Raw genomic sequence first — 19,469 nt, 5'->3', positions numbered from 1 at the left:
CTCTCCCTAATACGGGAGATTGGATATATCAAAGATGATATCTTTCGAACATCCAATCGAAAGAACGTTAACAGGGGTAAGTAACCTCTTTTTTTCGGTCTTCCTCCTACTCATGTTCTCCTTAGTTCTATTCATCACTCGTCTATTTGTGCTGTCTTCTCGTGACTCTATTTCATCTGCTCTACACTCTTGAATGGATATCCTTTGAATCTCACTTTTGAATTTTCTTTGTATTGTTTTTAAGTGCTTCTATAGCCTTGCTCCGTCTTCTCTTTATATTCTTCTAGATGCGCTCTTTGTTCACATTCTTTATCTTCTAACTCTTCCACTGCCTCCTTGCAACCCCTCCCATTACTTTACTCTTCTTGCACCTAGGCAGTGTAATGCCTTGCCGCTCCCCCTTAGCTCTATTTCATCTTTCTCTCTTTTCAAAACTCATCTAAAGTAATCTTCTTTCCTATTAATTTTGGTTTCATTACTCATTTGTATGTATTGTAGTTTGCTCTGTAAAGCGCTTGGGTGTTGAGCGCTCTATAAATGCAATAAAAGTACAATGACAAAACCTGCCTCAAAATAAAATCTTTGTTGCTTAGTGTTTGGATCCAGTAGTGGTTCTCGGCTGCTTTTTCTGTAAAAATATGGTTGCAACGATTTCCACTTTTCTTTCTTTACAAGTCTTTCATTTCTTTATCCATCAGGTTTCCATGAAGAGCCCAGAGGTCTCACTGGTCCTACCAATATTTATTGGAAATATTGCTATAAACAGTTTGCCTATGTCTCCAGCATGCTCCATCCCACACCTAACCTCTGCTGTCATGCCATCTGCACCACCAGAGGACGAGGATGTTGCTGGGGGTTATCACCCCATGGACAATGTTTCCATACCCACCAAGAGTCACTCTCAACAACAGTATTCTCCCTTCAGCTATGCACCAGGATTAAACTTCCCAGAAAATAGGGCTGAGACTGACCCGAACAGCTCCCCCAATCACCCTACCTTGTGCCTGTCAACAGGAGCAACAGTCCCGTACTATGCTGAAGGAGCGGTTGTACCAGTGTCTACTGCCAGTTCACTCATCCTACCCCCAGAATACAGCACATGGGGATATCCATATGGTAAGCGAGACCACTCTCATATGCCAGACTATATGTTTTCTCTTTGCAAAAATACCTTTGCTTTCTCTTGCAGTACAATTTTCAATCTGTATTCAATTTAAGTATTTTGAGTTCTAAGACCGACTGCAATTCCCCAAACCTGGGACTGGAAGTGTCCAGACAACCTATTTTTAGACATGTCTGCATGAAGGTGATACCAGAATGTTTCAAGTCCTACTTGATTGTCCCAATAAATAGCTCCTTACACTAACAACAGCAACACGTTTAACAAATATGCATTTCACAGAAATAGGCAATGGGACATCGCTCAACCACCCTTCCGTTGTTGCAGCTTCATCCTTGAAGGCTAAACCTGTATGGTCTAATGCTTAGTCTTCCTCACCCACCTTGCTCAACAGGGTACACAAGCATCTGGAAGCGTGTGGTGGAAAGGTTTGTCTGTACTTTCCTCCATCGGAGGCAGGCCAATGCAGACACGCTCCTGGCAGTGGTAAAACAAAGGATTGTACAGGTTATGCTTAGGGCCTCTGTTCACCATATGGACACGGCCAGTAGAGACATGGCTCTGGGTGCAGATGGGTTGCATGGATGCACTGTACCAAATTCACCCAGGAGGTTCATGGCTGCTTTCTGAATCTTCCATTGGATTAATGGGATCTTTTTCATGCTTCCCCTGACAAGAAACTCAACAAGCACAAAACATCCACCCAAGCCGTTGGATCCTTCGAGGTACTGATTAAAGCAGGCTTAAAGCCCTTTCATCAGTCCTTGGACTTTAGACAGGATTATTGGCATATTTTGTGTTGATCGAGGCAAAAAAGCAGTAACCCTGATTCCCTCCCCTAGTGGGAGGAAACTTGCCAGGGCCTCTTCAAGGGTTGTTCTACGGAGCTTCCTCCAGCTGTACAGCAGTACCTAAAAAGCAATGGTGGTACCTGAAAGAAGACTACCTTGTCCTGATTTGGGAGCCTCACTGGAAATGCCTATATTTCCATAGTAAATCAGGACTTCTAATACAAGTTCTTGCCTTTCAGACTCGACGTGGAATCACCTGCTTTGCATAGGCCGACTTCTAGTGGTTGGTGTAAGACTTGTTTTCTAAATTCTAAAATGGACATCGACAGGGTGTGTTTGTAATACTATCCCTAGTGTGGCATGCACTGAACCCCTGGCCCTTCACGCATCGGTCCTCGGCTTTATTTTTCTGCCATTGTGGTTGGTTGCTCTATGCAGAGTTCCTGGCTTACTATCCTTTACTGAATAATTAAATATACATTTACATTGCTCCGTGCTTCACCATTGTTCAACACTCGACGGATCAAGAGGCGCTAGATGATATTACCAATTTATTACCATCAAAATCAAAGCAGCTCGACGACAGTCTTAGACTTCCAACTCCTCAATGGCTTCGGCCTACACCAGGCTGTGGCCTGTAAAGTAGGAAGAGGGAGGTGGATTGACCTCTTCCATTGCCTTTAGAAAATGTCTACATTCATAGTCCCCTTTTGCAGTTCGTCTACCTTCCCTTTTTTCCATATCTGGAAAATACACCTTTTGAATTTTTCCCTTACTGCAATAGGAAAAAATATGTGGAAGACATGCATAGCGTGTGCAACCACGGTCTTACCAGGGATCACTTTGAAAAATGCTGCTAGGCGTGCAAACTCTTTCGTCCTAAAACATTGAAAGACACTCGCACTAAACAGTGGTTGGCTTACTCCATGCAAGCCAAGGCTTTATCAGAAAGCCCCATCAGCGTGGAGGAGTCTGAGGAAGAACAGGGTAGCTACGGCGCACTGTGTGCTGAAGACCTAATAGAATTAGCGGATTCCCGCTTGCCAGTCCTTTGCTCCAAAGGGGAGGCGGTCAGCCCTGCTGTGGAGACCACACCTCGTGACAAAGGCACACACAAACATAAACATGAGGGGGCTGGGAGGAGGTCACTTCGCCAAACCAGTTGAAACATGGCCACGCGGTATCTAGAGAGACACATCCAGTGCTTCAAACTTGACACGTCTTGCTGCAAGACATGCAAAGTAAACAGATGCTGAGCGATCCCACCACCATAAAACGTCAACCGTTAGTTTCAACAATGCCTGTTGCCAAACAGGCACCGAAACAACCTTCTGGACTGTCTAAGTCTGGTAGCAAGACACTCAAATTACCAACCCACAAACGGCAGTCGAAACAGATACTTTTTCAAGACACACACTACACTTCAGCTTCGTCCCCCATATTTGAAGCTTTACATAGGGAAATCCCCTTTCTACATATCCTGAGGCAATTGTTTTTACATTAAAACATGCACCTAGAACAGGTACATGGACAAACGATGGGTTCACTTTTGTGGTCACAGTTCCTCTCACTATGTGTGAGAGGGTATGCCCAGACGTGGGTCCCTTGCTCGCTGCGCCATAAGGAACCAAGCGCACCTCACTGAGGAGGCCCAACAAGGCCGAAACATGTCTGGGGTTGCTTGTTTCCGTGCAGAGGGGACCTGGCCTAGCAGTTCGGGCTGGGCTGCTATCATTGGTGGCAGTATCAGACTGATTTGCATATGGCTGGGCCCCTTTTGCAATGGCTCAGACGGGCTTAAATAACGGTGATGTGGAAGGTTGCCCAGAGCAACGCCAGTGGTACATATTCATTCGAAACCTTCCATCACTTTTGTGGTCACACTTCATAGAAACAATGGTCAAGGTTTCTTCTTTGCACATTTTTTTTTTAGAGCAATATCCAATCAAACACATACAATCACATGGGTGAGGAAGAACCGCCAGCTAATTCGCCCAGACTAGATAAAGGAACCTGCCCATCATAATCTCATAAAATAAGGATCGAAATTCAGATTGGGTAGGCAGGAGCTAAAACCAGCCCATGTGTATCCTGCATTAACCAGTGATGGCCAGGAGCTACCACTGGGGACCTAGGAGCTAGAACATAGCGTTCCACAAATCTAACTTCTACATAATCACGTTGTCCATTTATTTATGACCCGCTTGTGCTTTAAATGTCGTATCAATCTGTCCTAATATTGATTTTATAGATTGCCCCAAATGCATAGAATTAAAATCAGTTATGTTTGTTCGGTATCAGTTGACATAGGGAGCCAAAGGTAGCTCCTGGGAGCTGTTGATCTCAAGCTAACCAGGCTCTTCTAGGCTGCAAGCTCCTGCTAAATAGCTTTCAGCTCCCCTGAATTTTAAACCTTGCAATTCATATTGATTAAGATGACTAAGATGTGTTCATTGATGATCAGGGGACTTTATATGATGATCCCACTGATCACCCAGATAATTGCCTTTTGCCAACACCTGAAGACGATGAACCAGTCGTTCATTCCCCTCTAGACAAACCAGATCCTGTAATGACTTACTTTAAAAAAACTGCAGATCATTTTAAAATGCAAACTCGCGAGTCTGTAGAGGATGCAGATTTTGTTGATGACATTCTTAATGATAAAAGGTCTGTACATCCACGTTTTGAGAACTTTCAAACCTGCTCCTAACAACCCTTTGTATATAAGGGGCCACTTCAAACCTGATTCCCTAGTGGTAACAACCACATGGAGAAGGGCAGGAACACCGCTAGTGTCTCCTTAAGCACCTCCTGATAAGGAAAGCAAGAAGCTATATGCTCTAGGTAAAAAGGTCATAACTTCTGCAGAGTACCAAGTCAGAATTGCTAATGCAACTCTACTAGCAAGCTATAGTAGAGCACAATGGGCTACTATCAGGAATATTTAGACTATGTTCCAGAACCCTTCCACTCTCAAATTCTGAAAACTGTGTTGGATGACAAACAAGTTGCAAGAACATTTTTAGAAGTACTTTAGATGCAAAAAACAGCAGGAAGGATAGTGCCACAAGGCACACTGCTCAAACTTAATTCTTGGCTTTGTAATTCTGGCTTCAAGCTGAAAACTCAAGCTACTCTCATTAACTTACCCATAGAGAGCAATGTATTTGGGAAAACAGTGGATGAGGCTCTAGAAAATGCTAAATAAGAGCATGAAACTTTAGAAGCATTAGGGCAAATTTCAAAAAAGCCTTTTCTTCAACGTCTTTTTGTTTTTTTTTTACCACTCCTACTTCCTTTCGAGGACAAGGCTACCCACAAGCATCACAGTCAAGATCGGGGAGCTACATCTTCTCCATGGTATTCCTCACAATACACCCCTTTTTCAAACCACCTTTCATAGGGGTTATAAACGAGGAAGAGGTCATGTTAGAGGTGCAGCCACAAGAGGCTCTGCAGACCCTACAAAACAATGGCTCACCCATTAAGGTTCCATCCCATGCTTCCCGATAGGGGTGGGGGGATCGCATTTCTCAATTCACCCATGCATGGGAGGGAATCACAACAGAACAGTGGGTGCTGTCGACTGTGTCCAAGAGCTACTCCATCAAGTTTCTAGAAAAAAACTTGCTATCATCCGCCAAGACACAGGAAATTGTCACCGCAGCATCAGATGATTCTCCAAGCTGAAATACAGTCTCTGCTAAAAAAAGAAGCAAGAGAGCTGGTCCCTCCGCCAAGGTAAACAAGGGTATTTATTCAATATACTTCCTTGTAGCAAAAAGGGACTATGCACCCTATGTTACACCTGCACCCTGCAAACACATGTCAGACAGCAAAAATGCCATATTACCACCTTTCAAGAGATAATCCCCCCTCCTAAAAAGGGGGGGAATTACATGACAACACTGGATATGAAAGATGCATACTGTCATATTTCAATGTTGCCAGAGCACAGAAAGCACTTGCGCTTCCAAAAAGGTGACATGCCCTACCAATTAAAAATGCTTCCCTTCGGAATAGCCTTGGCGCCAAGGTTGTTCACCAAGGTACTAGCAGTAGTGGCAGCACACTTGTGCAGGCAATCCACCCCAGTGTGCCCTAATCTAGATGACGGGTTCTTAACAGCAGACACACCACAAATGTATCAGCAACACAGTCTGGCCACAGTCAACCTTTTATTTCAGTTGGGGTTCTTAATCCACAAGATCAAAAATCAAGTCTCGTCCCCAGTCAGGTAAAACAATTCTTGGGTGCATTTATTAGGACACAATGATCCTTGGTCTTTCCGTCCAATACATGTGGTTTCAAATTCCTCATTATATGGCTGGTCGTCTGATAATCGTGCAAAAGGCAATGTGCTTTCTTTGGATGATAGTTTCATGCATCTTTCTTGTGCCATACGCAAGTTTGAGCATATGTCCAATGCAAGCGTGGCTAGTGAAACAGTGGTCTCAAAGTGGTCACTGAGACGATGTAGCGGTCGCTTCGCAATCTCTAGTTGAAGCACTGAAGTGGTGGTCAAGGGAAAACATGCTAAAAGGAAAACACTTTCTCAACCCTGCAGTAGAGGCCACTGTAACAGACACAGCACTTTAAGGGTGGGGGAGCACATTATCTCCATCAAACTGCGTACGGAATGTGGACACAATGTCGAAGAAGCAGATCAACCATCTAGAATTACTGGCAGTTTTCAAAGTCCTACTAGTGTTTCAACATAGGTTAGCGGGGAAAACAGTTCTAGTCCTCAGACGTCACTACTGCCATGTTTTACATAAACAAGGCGGGACACACTCACCAAGTCTGTCCAAATTAGCCCAAAGGATTTGGAACTGATCTCTCAACCAAACCTATTCCTCCTGTCACAACATGTTCCAGGGGAACACATCTGTGTATCAGACTGGTTGAGAAGAAACATGCAGCTTCCCTCAGAGCACAGGTGGCAGTCAGACATTTTATGCGATGTCTTTAAAGAATAAGAGCAACTCAAACTTAGATCTCTTTGCAAGGCAAGAGAATGCACAATGCTGCGATTATGCATCCAGGTTTCCCCACGCATAGTCCAAAGGCAAAACACTGTGGATCAGTTGATTAGGGAGATTTTCATATGCCCCCTAACACCAATGTTCAACGAAATAATCCACAAATGCACCAGGAGCCTCTCACAATGAGCCAAATAGATGTAATGTGCGCCTGCCAGACTTGGTTCTCATACCTGCTCAAAAATGTCACTTTGCCTGCCAGTCAAACTCCCAAGCCCTTACATGTTATCCTAGCATCGAGGGCCAACACCCCACCCACGTCCTCCAACACTGAACTTGACAGTTTGGCTCATGAAGTAGTAGAGTTTGGTCACTTAAACTTACCTCTACAATGCATGGACATCGTAAGAGGCACGTAAGCCTAACGCAAGACATTGGTTTTCAACAAGTGGAAGCGCTTTGTCTTGTGGTTGTCTCGGGAGGATAGGTCAGGGGCAACGTGCTAGCCTTTGAAGTAAGACAACACAGAGCAACACAGGTTCGATCCCCGAGTCCGCGCTTGGAAACTTCTGGGTATTAAGCGCGTTATAAATAACCTATCATATCAAAGGCAAAACTGCTCCCCATTGACTGTTCACGGTCTATCATTCACGATCTGCTGTATTTGTTCGACTCAGCCTTCGTCTTTAATTCTCTTAAGGTCCACCTAGCAGCACTCTGTATATTCCACCTCACTAAGTAAAGTTTCTTGGTGGAAGGTTCCTGTGGTTAAAGCTTTCATGGAAGGGGTCAAAAGACCATATCCCCCAATTTCAACTCTGTCCACAGGGTTGGACTTTAATGTCATTCTTACCAAGCTTGAGGTGACCCCTTTTGAACATATTCATAAAGCTAGTCTTAATCATCTTGCCTTCAAGACTGCTTTTCTTATTATAGTCATTACCTCAGTAAGAAGAGCCAGCGAACTTCAAGCTCGCTCAGTTCAAGACCCATTTGTAACCATTCATAAAGACAAGGTAGTGTAAAGAACACATTCTCTGTTTTCTCCAAAATGTAGTTCTATATTTCATGTTAATCTATAGAGGTTCCGGCGTTCTTTCAGAACCCACACAATGCAGCAGAGAGAAGCCTCCATTCACTTTGTTAGTAGAGCAGTGATGTACTAGCTTCATGAAACAAAACCAATAAGGAAAACGGATCAATTTTCTGTTTCCTTAGCTGCTGGTAGAAAAGGGATCCTGTCTCTAAATCGGCTATTTCCAGATGGGTGTACATTGCTTTCAACTCTGCTTTTATCTGTCAAAGAAAACATTACCATTCACGCTCGGGGCACACAACTCTAGGCACAGGGGCTACTCTAGCATTCATTGCAAGTGTACCCTTAGAAGCAATTTGAAGCTACATGGAGTTCCAGTCACACTTTCATGCAGCACAACTGTGTGGATACTCAAGAGATCAGATTCCCAAGTGGGTCAAACATTAGTTGAGGCTTCGTTTTTCCCTCTGTACCTTCTAACAGCCCGCCCACCTCATTCTCCAGGTACTGCTCACTAGTATATGCAAAGCATGCGATTCTAAGCAGATCCACAAACCTCAGAAGCCAAATTGCATACCTGTAATAGCCTTTCTGATGCTTGTATTTGCACCCACCCTTCCCCCACTCTTAGGGTTGAAGGTATACAGACAACTTGCACCTTTCTTCACCTTCCTATATTCACGCTCCTTCATGTCAGAAACAAAACAATCTGACCTTGACGCATGAACAAGCATGGGTACAGTGCAAGTTACACTAGGGGTAATATTACCAACATGCCCTGTCGACATCCGTTTTTGAATTTCAAAAAATCAGTCATGTAATACTCTGCACCAACCACTAAATGTTGGCCTATGCAAAGCATGATAATCTAAGCAGATCAAAGCATCAAACACTCTTTCAAGTATGTCATATTTGTCATATCCTTACTTGGATCACTGGTTATTGAGAACTCCTTTGGCACTGGAAGCTTTGAAATATATCAAAATCCAGGTGGGCACGCTGTTCAAACTCTGCTTTTTCTTCAACTTCAAGAAGTCTCCTCATAAACTCACATTCTTGGGGTTCCTATGGAATTCCAGCCTAGGGATATTTTTCCAACTGCAGGACGAATCACTTTGGCTTAGCAATTTCTCATTTTCAGATCAGACCATTTTGCCTGGTGGTTCCAGAGGCTTCTGGGACAATTGCTGGCCTGTGTCCTGCATGTGCCATAGGCCCAACTGAAGAGGACACGGATACTGCTTAATTTGAGATTTGTGACACCAGTCTTTGGAGAGTCAGTGTGACCACACCCTGATTGAATATCGGTGGACCTGGAATGGTGGGTCAATCCTCATTGACACTCAATGGCTTCCTTTCCAGGTGCTTCCCTATTCAGTGTCGCAACAGCTTCATCCCATCTGTGGTGATGCATAATGCTTCAAGACATGAAGTTACGTGGTCTTGCGCCATTTCACAAGGGATCTGCCTCAAAAGCATTCACAGAAGCCAACTGCATGAACAGACTGATAATTTCCATTCACAAACTAGAAATCAAGCAGTCTGTACTTCCCCTCCGCCCCCCCCCCCCCAACACAACCTGTTGTAGACCTGTTTGAGAGCCCAAAACTGCTAGTGTCTTCTTTCTGATCTTCAACTTTGCCCAGCAGGAATTGATGGGAGATGAACTGCTCTTGGATTGAGATGGGATGTCTCTCTTTATGCATCAGCTCTGGTTCCTCTGATCCGCAGGGTCCTCCTTGTGAAGTTCGCAGATACCAAGGGTATACACGCATTTCGTCGAAGTATTTTTCAACGTGGGACATTTCATCGCCGACCCTTTCATCGGCAACATTTTTTTTTTACATTTCTTTTAGGGGGGGCTGTTTGTGCGGGTTGTGGTATGATTATTTAAGTAAGGGGGAGGTTTGGGGTGGCACAGCCCCCCATAAATAAAAAAATAAATAAATAAAAATGTTGGCGATGAAAGGGTCGGCGATGAAAAGGCCCACGTTGAAAAATACTTCGACGAAATGCGTGTATACCCTTGGTATCTGCGAACTTCGCAAGGAGGACCCTGCGGATCAGAGGAACCAGAGGTGATGCATAAAGAGAGACATCCCATCTCAATCCAAGAGCAGTTCATTTCCCATCAATTCCTGCTGGGCCAAGTTGCAGATCAGAAAGAAGACACTAGCAGTTTTGGCCTCACAAACAGGTCTACAACAGGTTGTGTTGGGGGGGCGGAGGGGAAGTACAGACCGTTTCATTTCTAGTTTGTGAATGGAAATTATCATTGTTTCTTAACTGCACCTGGGGGTGGGGGCGAGCCCTGTATTTACTGGGTTGTTTTGTGCTGCTGGAGAGTTCATCAAACTCCTGATGAGTACTTGTATCTGAGTCCTGGGGTGTGCCATTATTTTGATACTCCCCCAGCCCCCTTCTGTGTGTCCCTCTAGTTCGGAATCAAGATTCTTTGAAGGCTAGTCTCTATGGACTTCGATTTTGGTGGTCCTGCTTTGCTGAATGTTCCCCTGGGGCTTTTGGTTCGTCCATCAACCTCTATCTTTCTTTGTCTTTTCTGGCCTTGAGAATCTGCACCTTCGGAGTAGAACAGACTTTCCTCCACTAAAGTAGATGGCCCATTGACTTAATTCCCAATGAGTCCTACATAGCCTTCATCTTGCTTTGGAACAATCCTAAATTTACTGTGGGGGTTACTTACCTAGCCCCTGACCTTTTTCCAGCACCCACAAGGGGGTTCAGAGACCTCTAGACTAAGGATTGTTATTGTTCTCCCCCACCCCCGCATAATGTAAGTTTGCCTACCTGTGGAAGTGGGGCCCCATGTATAGATAGTGGGGAAGGAGTCCTTTTTAGACTTTATTCTTGAAAAAGGAAAAAAAAAGATTTGGTATCTTTTTAATACTGTATATTATACCTTCGGTACTTATTTGACCTGATGACTTTGTCTGATGTAATAGCTGTGGTGATCCTTCAGATGGTGCCAATTTTCCCAGAGGGTAGCCCCTTCCCATGAGTCTAGTGAGGTGCGGCAGCTAACCAATAGTCCCACTAGGGATGGTAACATGCAGGAGGACCTAATTTGGAAGAACACCCCTCCTGGGGAAATGGATGCGAGTCCGGGACACAGCCTCTTTAACTCCTGACCCCACAGGATAATAACACCCAAACCTTCTCTACCTATGATGCAGTCTGGAACCATGTGTTAATGTAAACTGTCAGACCATCTCGCTGTGATGAGTACAGGGATGAAAATCGCGAGCAGAATGCCATAAAGAGTGCTCGACCAGCTGTTAATCGAACTGACGTTACGCTGGGGCAGTCCCAGCTATTTAAACCAAACATTAAAGGACTTCCTTCTGAATCCAGAACGAGAACCCAGCAAGTGAGTATGCTGCTGAGAAGCCTGCAAGGTTGAAACTGGAGAGCTGCTGCTTTGCTCCAGTCTACCAAAGCCCAGAGTAGCAGAAACGAGCAGCAGGGCGCCTAAGAAGCGCCTTACAATTTGGCTGGGAGCCAGCACCTTTGAAGTGGACGTGATCAGCCAGTCATCCATGTGGATGGATCGTGCCATTCGAGAACTGCGCTGAGACTGCCAACTCTGGCCTACTGCGTAGGCGAATGTATGGGCAGTATGAGAAACTGTGGTGGTGGCATGACCTTTTACAGGTTGACTGTCCGGTCTAGAACATGCGCGGAGACTGCCAACAGTACTGTAATTGCACAGTTGACCTAAACAGTCTTTTTGTTGCTAAATTCCTGCATCGAGCATGGCTAAGAAGGAGTAGGCCAGCAAGACCAATGTTGTAATATGGTCTGCATCTATAATGCCAACAGTATGATCAAATGTCATGTAAAGGCATGAGTTTTTGCTTAACCTGTTACTCTCAATAATGTTGGGTATTTGTTTAATATCCTCCATGTCTTAAACTTATGTTCTGGTCGCCCTGGATGTGACCTGGGAAGTAGGCCTAAACGTCAGCAACTTTTTAGTTGATCATTTTTGCTCATGTTTCGAATCTTGTCGCTACCATGGCACTCAGAATGAAATGGGCCAATGGTGTTTGCAATAGCACTTTACAATTTTATTTTTCTTAATTGATATTTATATCTTATATGTATTTGAGGTTTTTATGTTTTTTTACTCTGGTTGGTGATGTATAACAAAATGTCTTCTGCATACAATGTTTTTATGAAATTTCTTGATGTGCTTTCATGGCTTAAAGCCGAATAAAGTATAAAGAAAAGACCACCAACAGTACCTGGCCACGAAGACAAGTGGGCCCACTAAGATGAGGTGTAGTAGGCAAAAGAAAAATCAAGTGTCCCCTAGCGAAATCGGTGAAGCATTCCCAGAGAGACGTTAACAGGAATACGTCCGAGAAGGTGCCAGGAAAGCTTGTGACTGAATTGTGAAGCAGAGAAGAGAAAGTAGTGGAACACGTTGAGGCAATTCCCGGGCTAGTTCCACAAGAGTGTGCTACTGAGAAATCGAGGAGAACTGAGTTAGCCCCTTAATCGTGGGGGCACGTTAAGTAGAGAGGAAGAAGCCCTTGGCGGGAATTAAGAGCTGTTGAAGTTTAAAACTCTGATAGCCCGGAAGGGCAAACCAGCTAGAAAGGAGTGATTCTCCTAGCCCCCACTTGAACATTGTGAAACCATGTCTCCTTTGGTTATGAAACCCGGAACCCCTTCTTTGATAGTAAACCTTGGAACATTTCCCAAAGTTGGCAACGCTGCATCGTCGGTCTCATCCCCAGGAGAAGGTAGTCATTCTCCTGGGCTGTAGAAATAACGTTTCTTTGATTAGGATTTGTGTTTGTGGTAGGAATAGAATAGCAGTTTGGAATAGGATGGTGAACTTTTGATTTGGACTACATATTTCTCCAGCATGGGGTCTGGCATGGATTCACATGCACATGAATATTCCCCGTCATGCTGGGAATCCTCGGTTCATGAAAAAGTTTCACTTTCACTTAAACTGTATTTTTCCTCTAAACCAATCACTGTCCTCTGGGTCATACTGCCCCCATCCAATGACTGTCCTCTCCCTAAGCCCCTTCTCTGGCAGCCGTCTTCAGATTTTTACTGCACGCTTCAGTGTTGGGAGCCCTCGAGTTGCTCTCCGAGCTATTGTACGTTTATTTTCATGTTTTTCATTGAGAAGTTCAGTTTTTGTTTCAAAGAGCCTGTGCACTTTTTCCTTCATCTGCCAACAGCAGGGACCTGTTGCCGGTCAGGTTCTGCCTCTACTACCTACACCCGGACCACAAGGAGGTAGAGAGATATATGCCTCGGTTTCTCTAAGAAAACGATGGACAGGCAGAGTAGGCTGGTGGCATGGCTTAACACCAAGGCCTCTGCCCCATGGTATGGTCAGGGCTTCATGCCTCGTCCAGGACCGGCCGGTCCGAGGAGCAGCCTTCTAAGTCCTTTGAGGGCACCTTATCTGTGGAGGCCCAAGCTAAGGCCAAGATCCACAAGTATGTCCACCAGGTTCACCGCAGAAGCGGGTGCCATAGTGGATGGGGCGCGATCAGCATCACCTTCCTTTGCTAGCCTACCATCAAGCTCCTCTTCAGAGGGGCCTGGCTTAGTGGCCATGGGTTAAGACATGTTTACTTCAGGCTCCTGATGATACTGATGGATCCTTCGGTACACATATGCTGAGAAGGGTGCACATGAAATGCTGATGAAGCTGCTGCCGGGAGAATACACGAAGGAAAGCCTGTGCTTGCATTCTTGTCGAGGACTGATGTGTGAAACAGAAGCTATGAGCTAAATAAATGCGGAGAGATCCCGTGAATGCATAGACCAAATGGATTCCAATCTCTGAACAAAGGAAAATGCCAGCGGGTCACTCAGCAGATCAATAGTGACTAAACTGCACAGACGGCAGAGCTGGTGAAAGACGCTGCACAGACAAGAATAGTGGCAGGCAAGCTGTCCCTCACTGCTCCAATCGCGGTGTAAGCTGCCGAAGGAGCACGAACAGGGTGGTGGATTGAGCCCCGGCAGAGGTGCAAACTCAGTGAATGAGTGGGATTAAATCCCTGCGAGTGGCAGAGCCGATTGAAGGATGGCAGCTGCCTGATAAGTGCATCACAGCAAAAGGCCCATATGTGCGGCTATACATGGGAAGAGACAAAGAGCCACTGTAACGAGAGGCCCGCCCTTGCGTGTGAATATGGGCAGAGAGGGGCGAACAAGCAACACGGAGCAGAGCGCTATAACCCACTATTTTAGCTGGTCCTTCAGCTGATCGAGACATTGCGTCGTGCAGCCAATCGGCAAAGACTGAGGCGAAATATCCAAAGCATCACGCTCAGTGGTTACAATGGACTCTTCATAATTCAACAGTAACAGCCTTTGATAATTCAACAGTAACAGCCTTTGATAAATGGAAATTGACTAGGGATCAGACCTCCTAGCACACGAAAGGTAGCACAAGTGTCCTTTATACAGCAACGGTAACAATTGTGAGAAGGCGTAGCCTGGGTTTCCGCAGGAGGGAAACTGACAAGGCTACATAACGTGCAGAATCTGAAGTGCATGGGCCCTCAGTAACTTCACAAAACCGGGCGGAATGTAAGAATAAAGAAATCAGACCCACAGATAACATAGGAAAGGAGGAATTCCGCAGTGAAGCATTTACAGATTGTTCCAACTTGAAAGACAAGGATTACACCACAATGGTAGACACTGTGTTGGTGTCTCAAGGAAGCGGAGGGCCAACATAGCCTAATCCGACCCGTCTGCAGGAAAGATAATTGCACATAAGCCCAGTGCAGGAGCCTAAACACAGAGGTTGCCTTAAGATTCCTGGCCCAAAGTTGGAGCTGGTACAAGTTCTGTTAATACAAGACCAAGAATACAGGGGGGGGGGGACCCAAAGCTCCTCTTCAAAGAGTAAGTCATCTACCCCGGCAAAGCTACGTGAGAAATCCAATTAACCGTGGACAGAGGAGAAGGCAGCGCAGTCCACACAGACTCAACTGATACAGGCAAAGACCTTGTTGGTGACTCCGTCGAAGGCTACTAGTACCATAGCAGCTATGGGTTCAGATCCTACGCGGGTGTCTCCCATGGTGCAGCAAGTGTCCCTGCCACCACAGCGCGACACCACCTCAGACTTTGGAAAAGTCTACAGGTAATCAGAAGGGGTGAAGATACCGGCCCAGATCCCGGTTCAGAACCCTCAAGGAAGAAAACTGGGAGGTGGGTGTGGAAGCCCAGAAACAGCCCTCCCAGGTCGCCTCCCAAACCATGGAGGTCTTGTCCATGGACGACAAAGTTTGGGAGTCAATGCATACGGTCCACGAGGACGATGGCGACGGGCCTAGTTTCCCTGTTTTGCCTTTTCAGCCAAGGGACATTTCCTTGGATATTCTATCGAGACTCCACACCTTGGTGTCAGAAATCAAGATGAGAATGCCTCCGGCACAGTACCTGTGGTCCCCGGTCAGCCTACACCAAAGAATAGGAAGCCTCATCTGTCTGACCCCTCCCCCCCCATAATCGACCTCCTCCACCGCATCGGGCACCAACTCCCCCAGCAGACACAGGTACAGAAACAGATACGAAAACAGATGAAAAGAAGTCATCGACGCAGCGGACAGTGAGTCGCCACATTTGGATGCCCATCATAGGGTTTCCCCACCGGACAAGGTAGGGTCGTTCCACTCCATGAGCGCCAGTGCCTCTGAGCAATTCCAGCTGGTGCTTGTATCAAAGGCGAGAGGCCAGGAGGAAGACTATCATGACGTGCCTTTTCTGGACGATATTTGGGAAGAGGGCATAGCCCTCACAAAGAACCCTTGCACAGCTCCAACTAAGCGGGATAGGCTGGAAATGAAGTATAGGGTGCCCGACTCCGCACCCAAATGCCTGAGGTCGCAAACATGGTCTGATTTATGTGGTGTCGGCAGCCACGAAGGAAGCAGTCTGCTAATCTATCCTCCTCGTCGTCTTCAGTCCCTCCGGACAGTGAGTGGGAAAATGGATGCCTTGGGGAAGGTGATTTACACCATAGCGTCCACAATCAAGGTGGCCAATGCACTGGCGATCCTAGCCAGGTACGACTGTTGTGGTACAAACTAGGACTGATCCTGGAGTTCCTCCCCGATGATGAGAAGATGGAGGCCCTCGCCCTCTTCCAAGAAGAAGTGGAATTGGACCACGCCATTACAGTGGCAGTGGACATCGCCGACACAGGGCCCTGGCAAATGAGGAACTGTGTCTGCGTTCGGCAGGGATGGATGAAGGTCACTAACTTTCATCTGGAGGTCCAAGCAAAGGTGCTGGACATGCCCTTCGATGGGAAACATTGGTTTGGGAAGTCTGTTGACGAGTCCCTCCAGGCCATCAAAGCGGATACAGGGACGCCCTAATCCCTCGGCACTCAGGAGCTCTGCTAGTCTTCTTTTCGCTTCTCCAGGGGAAAATCGAGCGGTCATTGAAAAGGTTCTCCACATCATACAGACAGCCTTCCCGATCCTAAATGCAAGAAGCCTACAGAAGCCGCTCCCAGGCCTATGGTAACGGACAGTGGTGTGTCGCCCGCAGGGCAGGATGCCGGCTCCCAAGCAAGCCTGAACCAGTCAAGACGGCGGGCCCCCACTCATGCACCCTGGTGGGAGGCCGGCTGACTTGGTTAGTCAGCTAGTGGAGAAAAATCACCACTGACAGATTGGTGCTGGATGCTCTTTCCCAGGGGCACAACTTGGCGTTCCAACACAGGTGTCCTCTTAATCCGCTGGTTCCCCGGCAGGAGCAGCACATTCCTCCGCTTCTAGAAGAGGTATGAGCCACGTTGCAAAAAGGGGCGATGGAGCTAGTTCCCCAACGGCTCTAGAGGTTATTCCAGATACTTTCTAGTCAGAAAGAAGACTGGAGGTGGGGGGCGGGGGGGTGGGTCAGAGTGGGGACGGGATGTTGAGGCCCATCCTGGACCTGCAACGTCTGAACAAATACTTAGTCCCAGAAAGCATGTGCTCGGCCAACTGGAAAAAGGAGACTTCTGTTGGACCTGGCGCACGCATATTTCCACGCCCTCATTCACAAGAAACATCAAAATGGCTAGGTTTCATGGTGCAGGGCCAGCACTAGAAGTTCAAGTCTGCCCCAAGAGTATTCACGAAGTGCCTGGCACCCGTCGCTGCCCATCTATGTCTACAGGGCATACATTTATACCCGTACCTGGACAACTGGCTGATTTGCACCCGCTCGCAGGAGCTGGCCGACAAGCACATGAAGGCGACCGTCTATTGACGGATGTGGGATTCGCTGTCAACTTTCCAAAGTCCTGCTTGATGCCATTGCAGAATGCACTGTTCCTAGGCGCCAGACTCGAGTGTTTTGCCTCGCGTCTCCCTCGAAAGGGAGGCTAACAGCCGTTAAAGGAAAGGTGCAACGGCTGTCGTCGGTGAAGATTGCCACGGTGCGGGCCATGAAGTCGTTACTGGGCATGTCGTCCTACATCTACAGATTGCAGGTGTGACTCCTACACAAATTCGTGAATGCCCGTTAGATACAGGTGTCCGGACGTTTCACAGACTAGATCCCTCAACAAGGAGTTCCGAGGGGCAAGGGTGGTGGGGGTCTGCTCCCACATCGCCTAAATCATGGTATTTAAATCCCCCCCATACCAGGAGACGGTCACCATGGATGCCTCCTTGGAGGGTTGGGGAGCGCACACCAGACGTCTGCACGCCAGAGGCCTGTGGCTGCCGGATGAGAAGGATCTGCATATCAACATCCTGGAGCTACGGGCAGTGTTCTGGGCCCTCAAGTCGGTCCTGCCGTCTCTGAAATGGAAGGTGGTGAGGATCGTCAGACAACAGCACCACCCATGTTCTACAACAGGAAGCAGGGGGGCCACTCGATCCCCAGCGCTCTCCAAGGGAGCCCCAGGACTTGTGGCACTGTGCCATCGGACAGAGGATGTTCCTCGTCACCTGGCTGCAGTCAAGAACACCATTGCAAACTCCCTCAGCAGGAAACTCTGCTCCTGCCACGAGTGGGAGCTTCGTCGGGATCTGGTAGACCGCCTGTTCGCCGAATCGGGCAGACCCCAGATTGGTTCTGTTTGCGACGGCAGCGAACTCCAAATGCCAGAAATTCGCCAGCAGGTTCCACCAGCCGAGGAGCTTGGGGAACGCATCCTGATTTTCCCCCCCTCCCATTCCCTCTCCTGCTATGAGTCATACACATTTAGACATTGCCAATGCAAGATTAATTCATTGCCCCAGCGTGGCCGAGGCACATTTGGTACCCGGACCTTTGCAGCCTGTCAGCAGCATCTCCAGTCAAGTTGCTGGTGGTTCTGGATCTTATCACCAGAGGAGGCGCAATCCTTCATCACAACCCAGGATCGCTGAACCTGAAGGCTTGGCTCCTGCAGCTTTAAAGTCTGGAGGTTCTGAGTTGCTAGTGGACTGCAGGGAGATCCTTGTCAAGACCAGGGCGTCGGCAACCTTAAAATGCTATGGCCATAAATGGAAGAGTTTTGCTACGTAGTGCCGGTCGCAGAAGATTACCCCTCTGAGGTTCATGGCTCCACAGATCCTTCCATACTTACTATCCTTGGTAAAGGCTGGTCTGGTGCATGCCTCCAAGGTTCATCTGGCGGCTATCTCCCACTACACCAGATCCCAGGAAGATCCTCGCTCTGTTCCCACAGACTCGTCAAGGAGTTTCTCAAAGGACTATTTCATTCTTTCCCGCCGGTGAAGGCTCCTGCCCTGGTGTGCGAACTCAACCTGTTTCTGTCGAGGCTCATGGGTTGGGGGGCCCCTTCGAGCCTATGCAGCAGGCTTTTGTGTGGCCATCACCTCTGCCAGATGTGTAGGTACGATCCAGGCCCTCTCCTGCAAGCAACCGTACCTGACTTTAAACGAATCAAGGGTGGTACTGCGTACGCACCCCTCTTACGTGCCGAAGGTTTAGTCGGAATTCCACCTCAACAAGCCTTTAGTGTTTCTTAACAAAACCTTTGTTGCCAGCAGAAAGGGCCTTGCACTCACTGGACGTTGCTTGTGCCCTGAAGTTCTACGTGACACGCACAGTTTTCCGAAGACTTCACAACTGTTTGTGAACTTTGATCTTGTGAACCATGGGGAAGGCCTTGTCCAAGGTTTCCATTTCAAGGTGGTTTACCAGCTGCATCATGCACGGTCATTGTTTGGAGAACCGACCGCTGCCCGGCCGTCCGAGAGCCCACTTCACCAGAGCAAATGCTGTGACAACAGCGTTCCCGTCTGGTGTGCCCCTGCTGGACATCTGCAGGGCTGCTACGTGTAGGTCCATGCACACCTTCACAAAGTTCTACTGCATAGACAGGAATTCCAGGCAGGAGTCCAGAGTCGGCCAAGCAGTGCTACACAACTTGTTCGCTTGAGGTGAGCCTGTTTCAGAGTTGAGAGTTAATTGCTTCTGTTGAGCCTTGCCATCTCCCAGTGGTTGTGTAATGTAGTACTGCTATGTATTCGTTATTCATGAGCATGTTAATCCATGCCAGGCCCCATGCTGGAGAA

The 19,469-nt window shown here is 47.2% G+C and overlaps 1 protein-coding gene across 1 annotated transcript in view; it reads left to right on the top strand.

The window, feature by feature from the left end:
* ARRDC1 (arrestin domain containing 1) overlaps positions 1-19,469 on the top strand; it is a 568,041-nt gene that overhangs the window by 501,110 nt on the left and 47,462 nt on the right. The window contains exon 7 of the mRNA XM_069609715.1: positions 699-1,116. Coding sequence (XP_069465816.1) covers positions 699-1,116 — 418 coding nt within the window. The remainder of the gene's footprint in view (positions 1-698; positions 1,117-19,469) is intronic.

The sequence above is a fragment of the Ambystoma mexicanum genome, chromosome 8 (genome assembly GCF_040938575.1).
Source record: "Ambystoma mexicanum isolate Mex_15411 chromosome 8, UKY_AmexF1_1, whole genome shotgun sequence".
Classification (NCBI taxonomy): domain Eukaryota; kingdom Metazoa; phylum Chordata; class Amphibia; order Caudata; family Ambystomatidae; genus Ambystoma; species Ambystoma mexicanum.
Note: the sequence above shows the minus strand (reverse complement) of the source record. Positions and strands in the feature narration are given on the sequence as shown.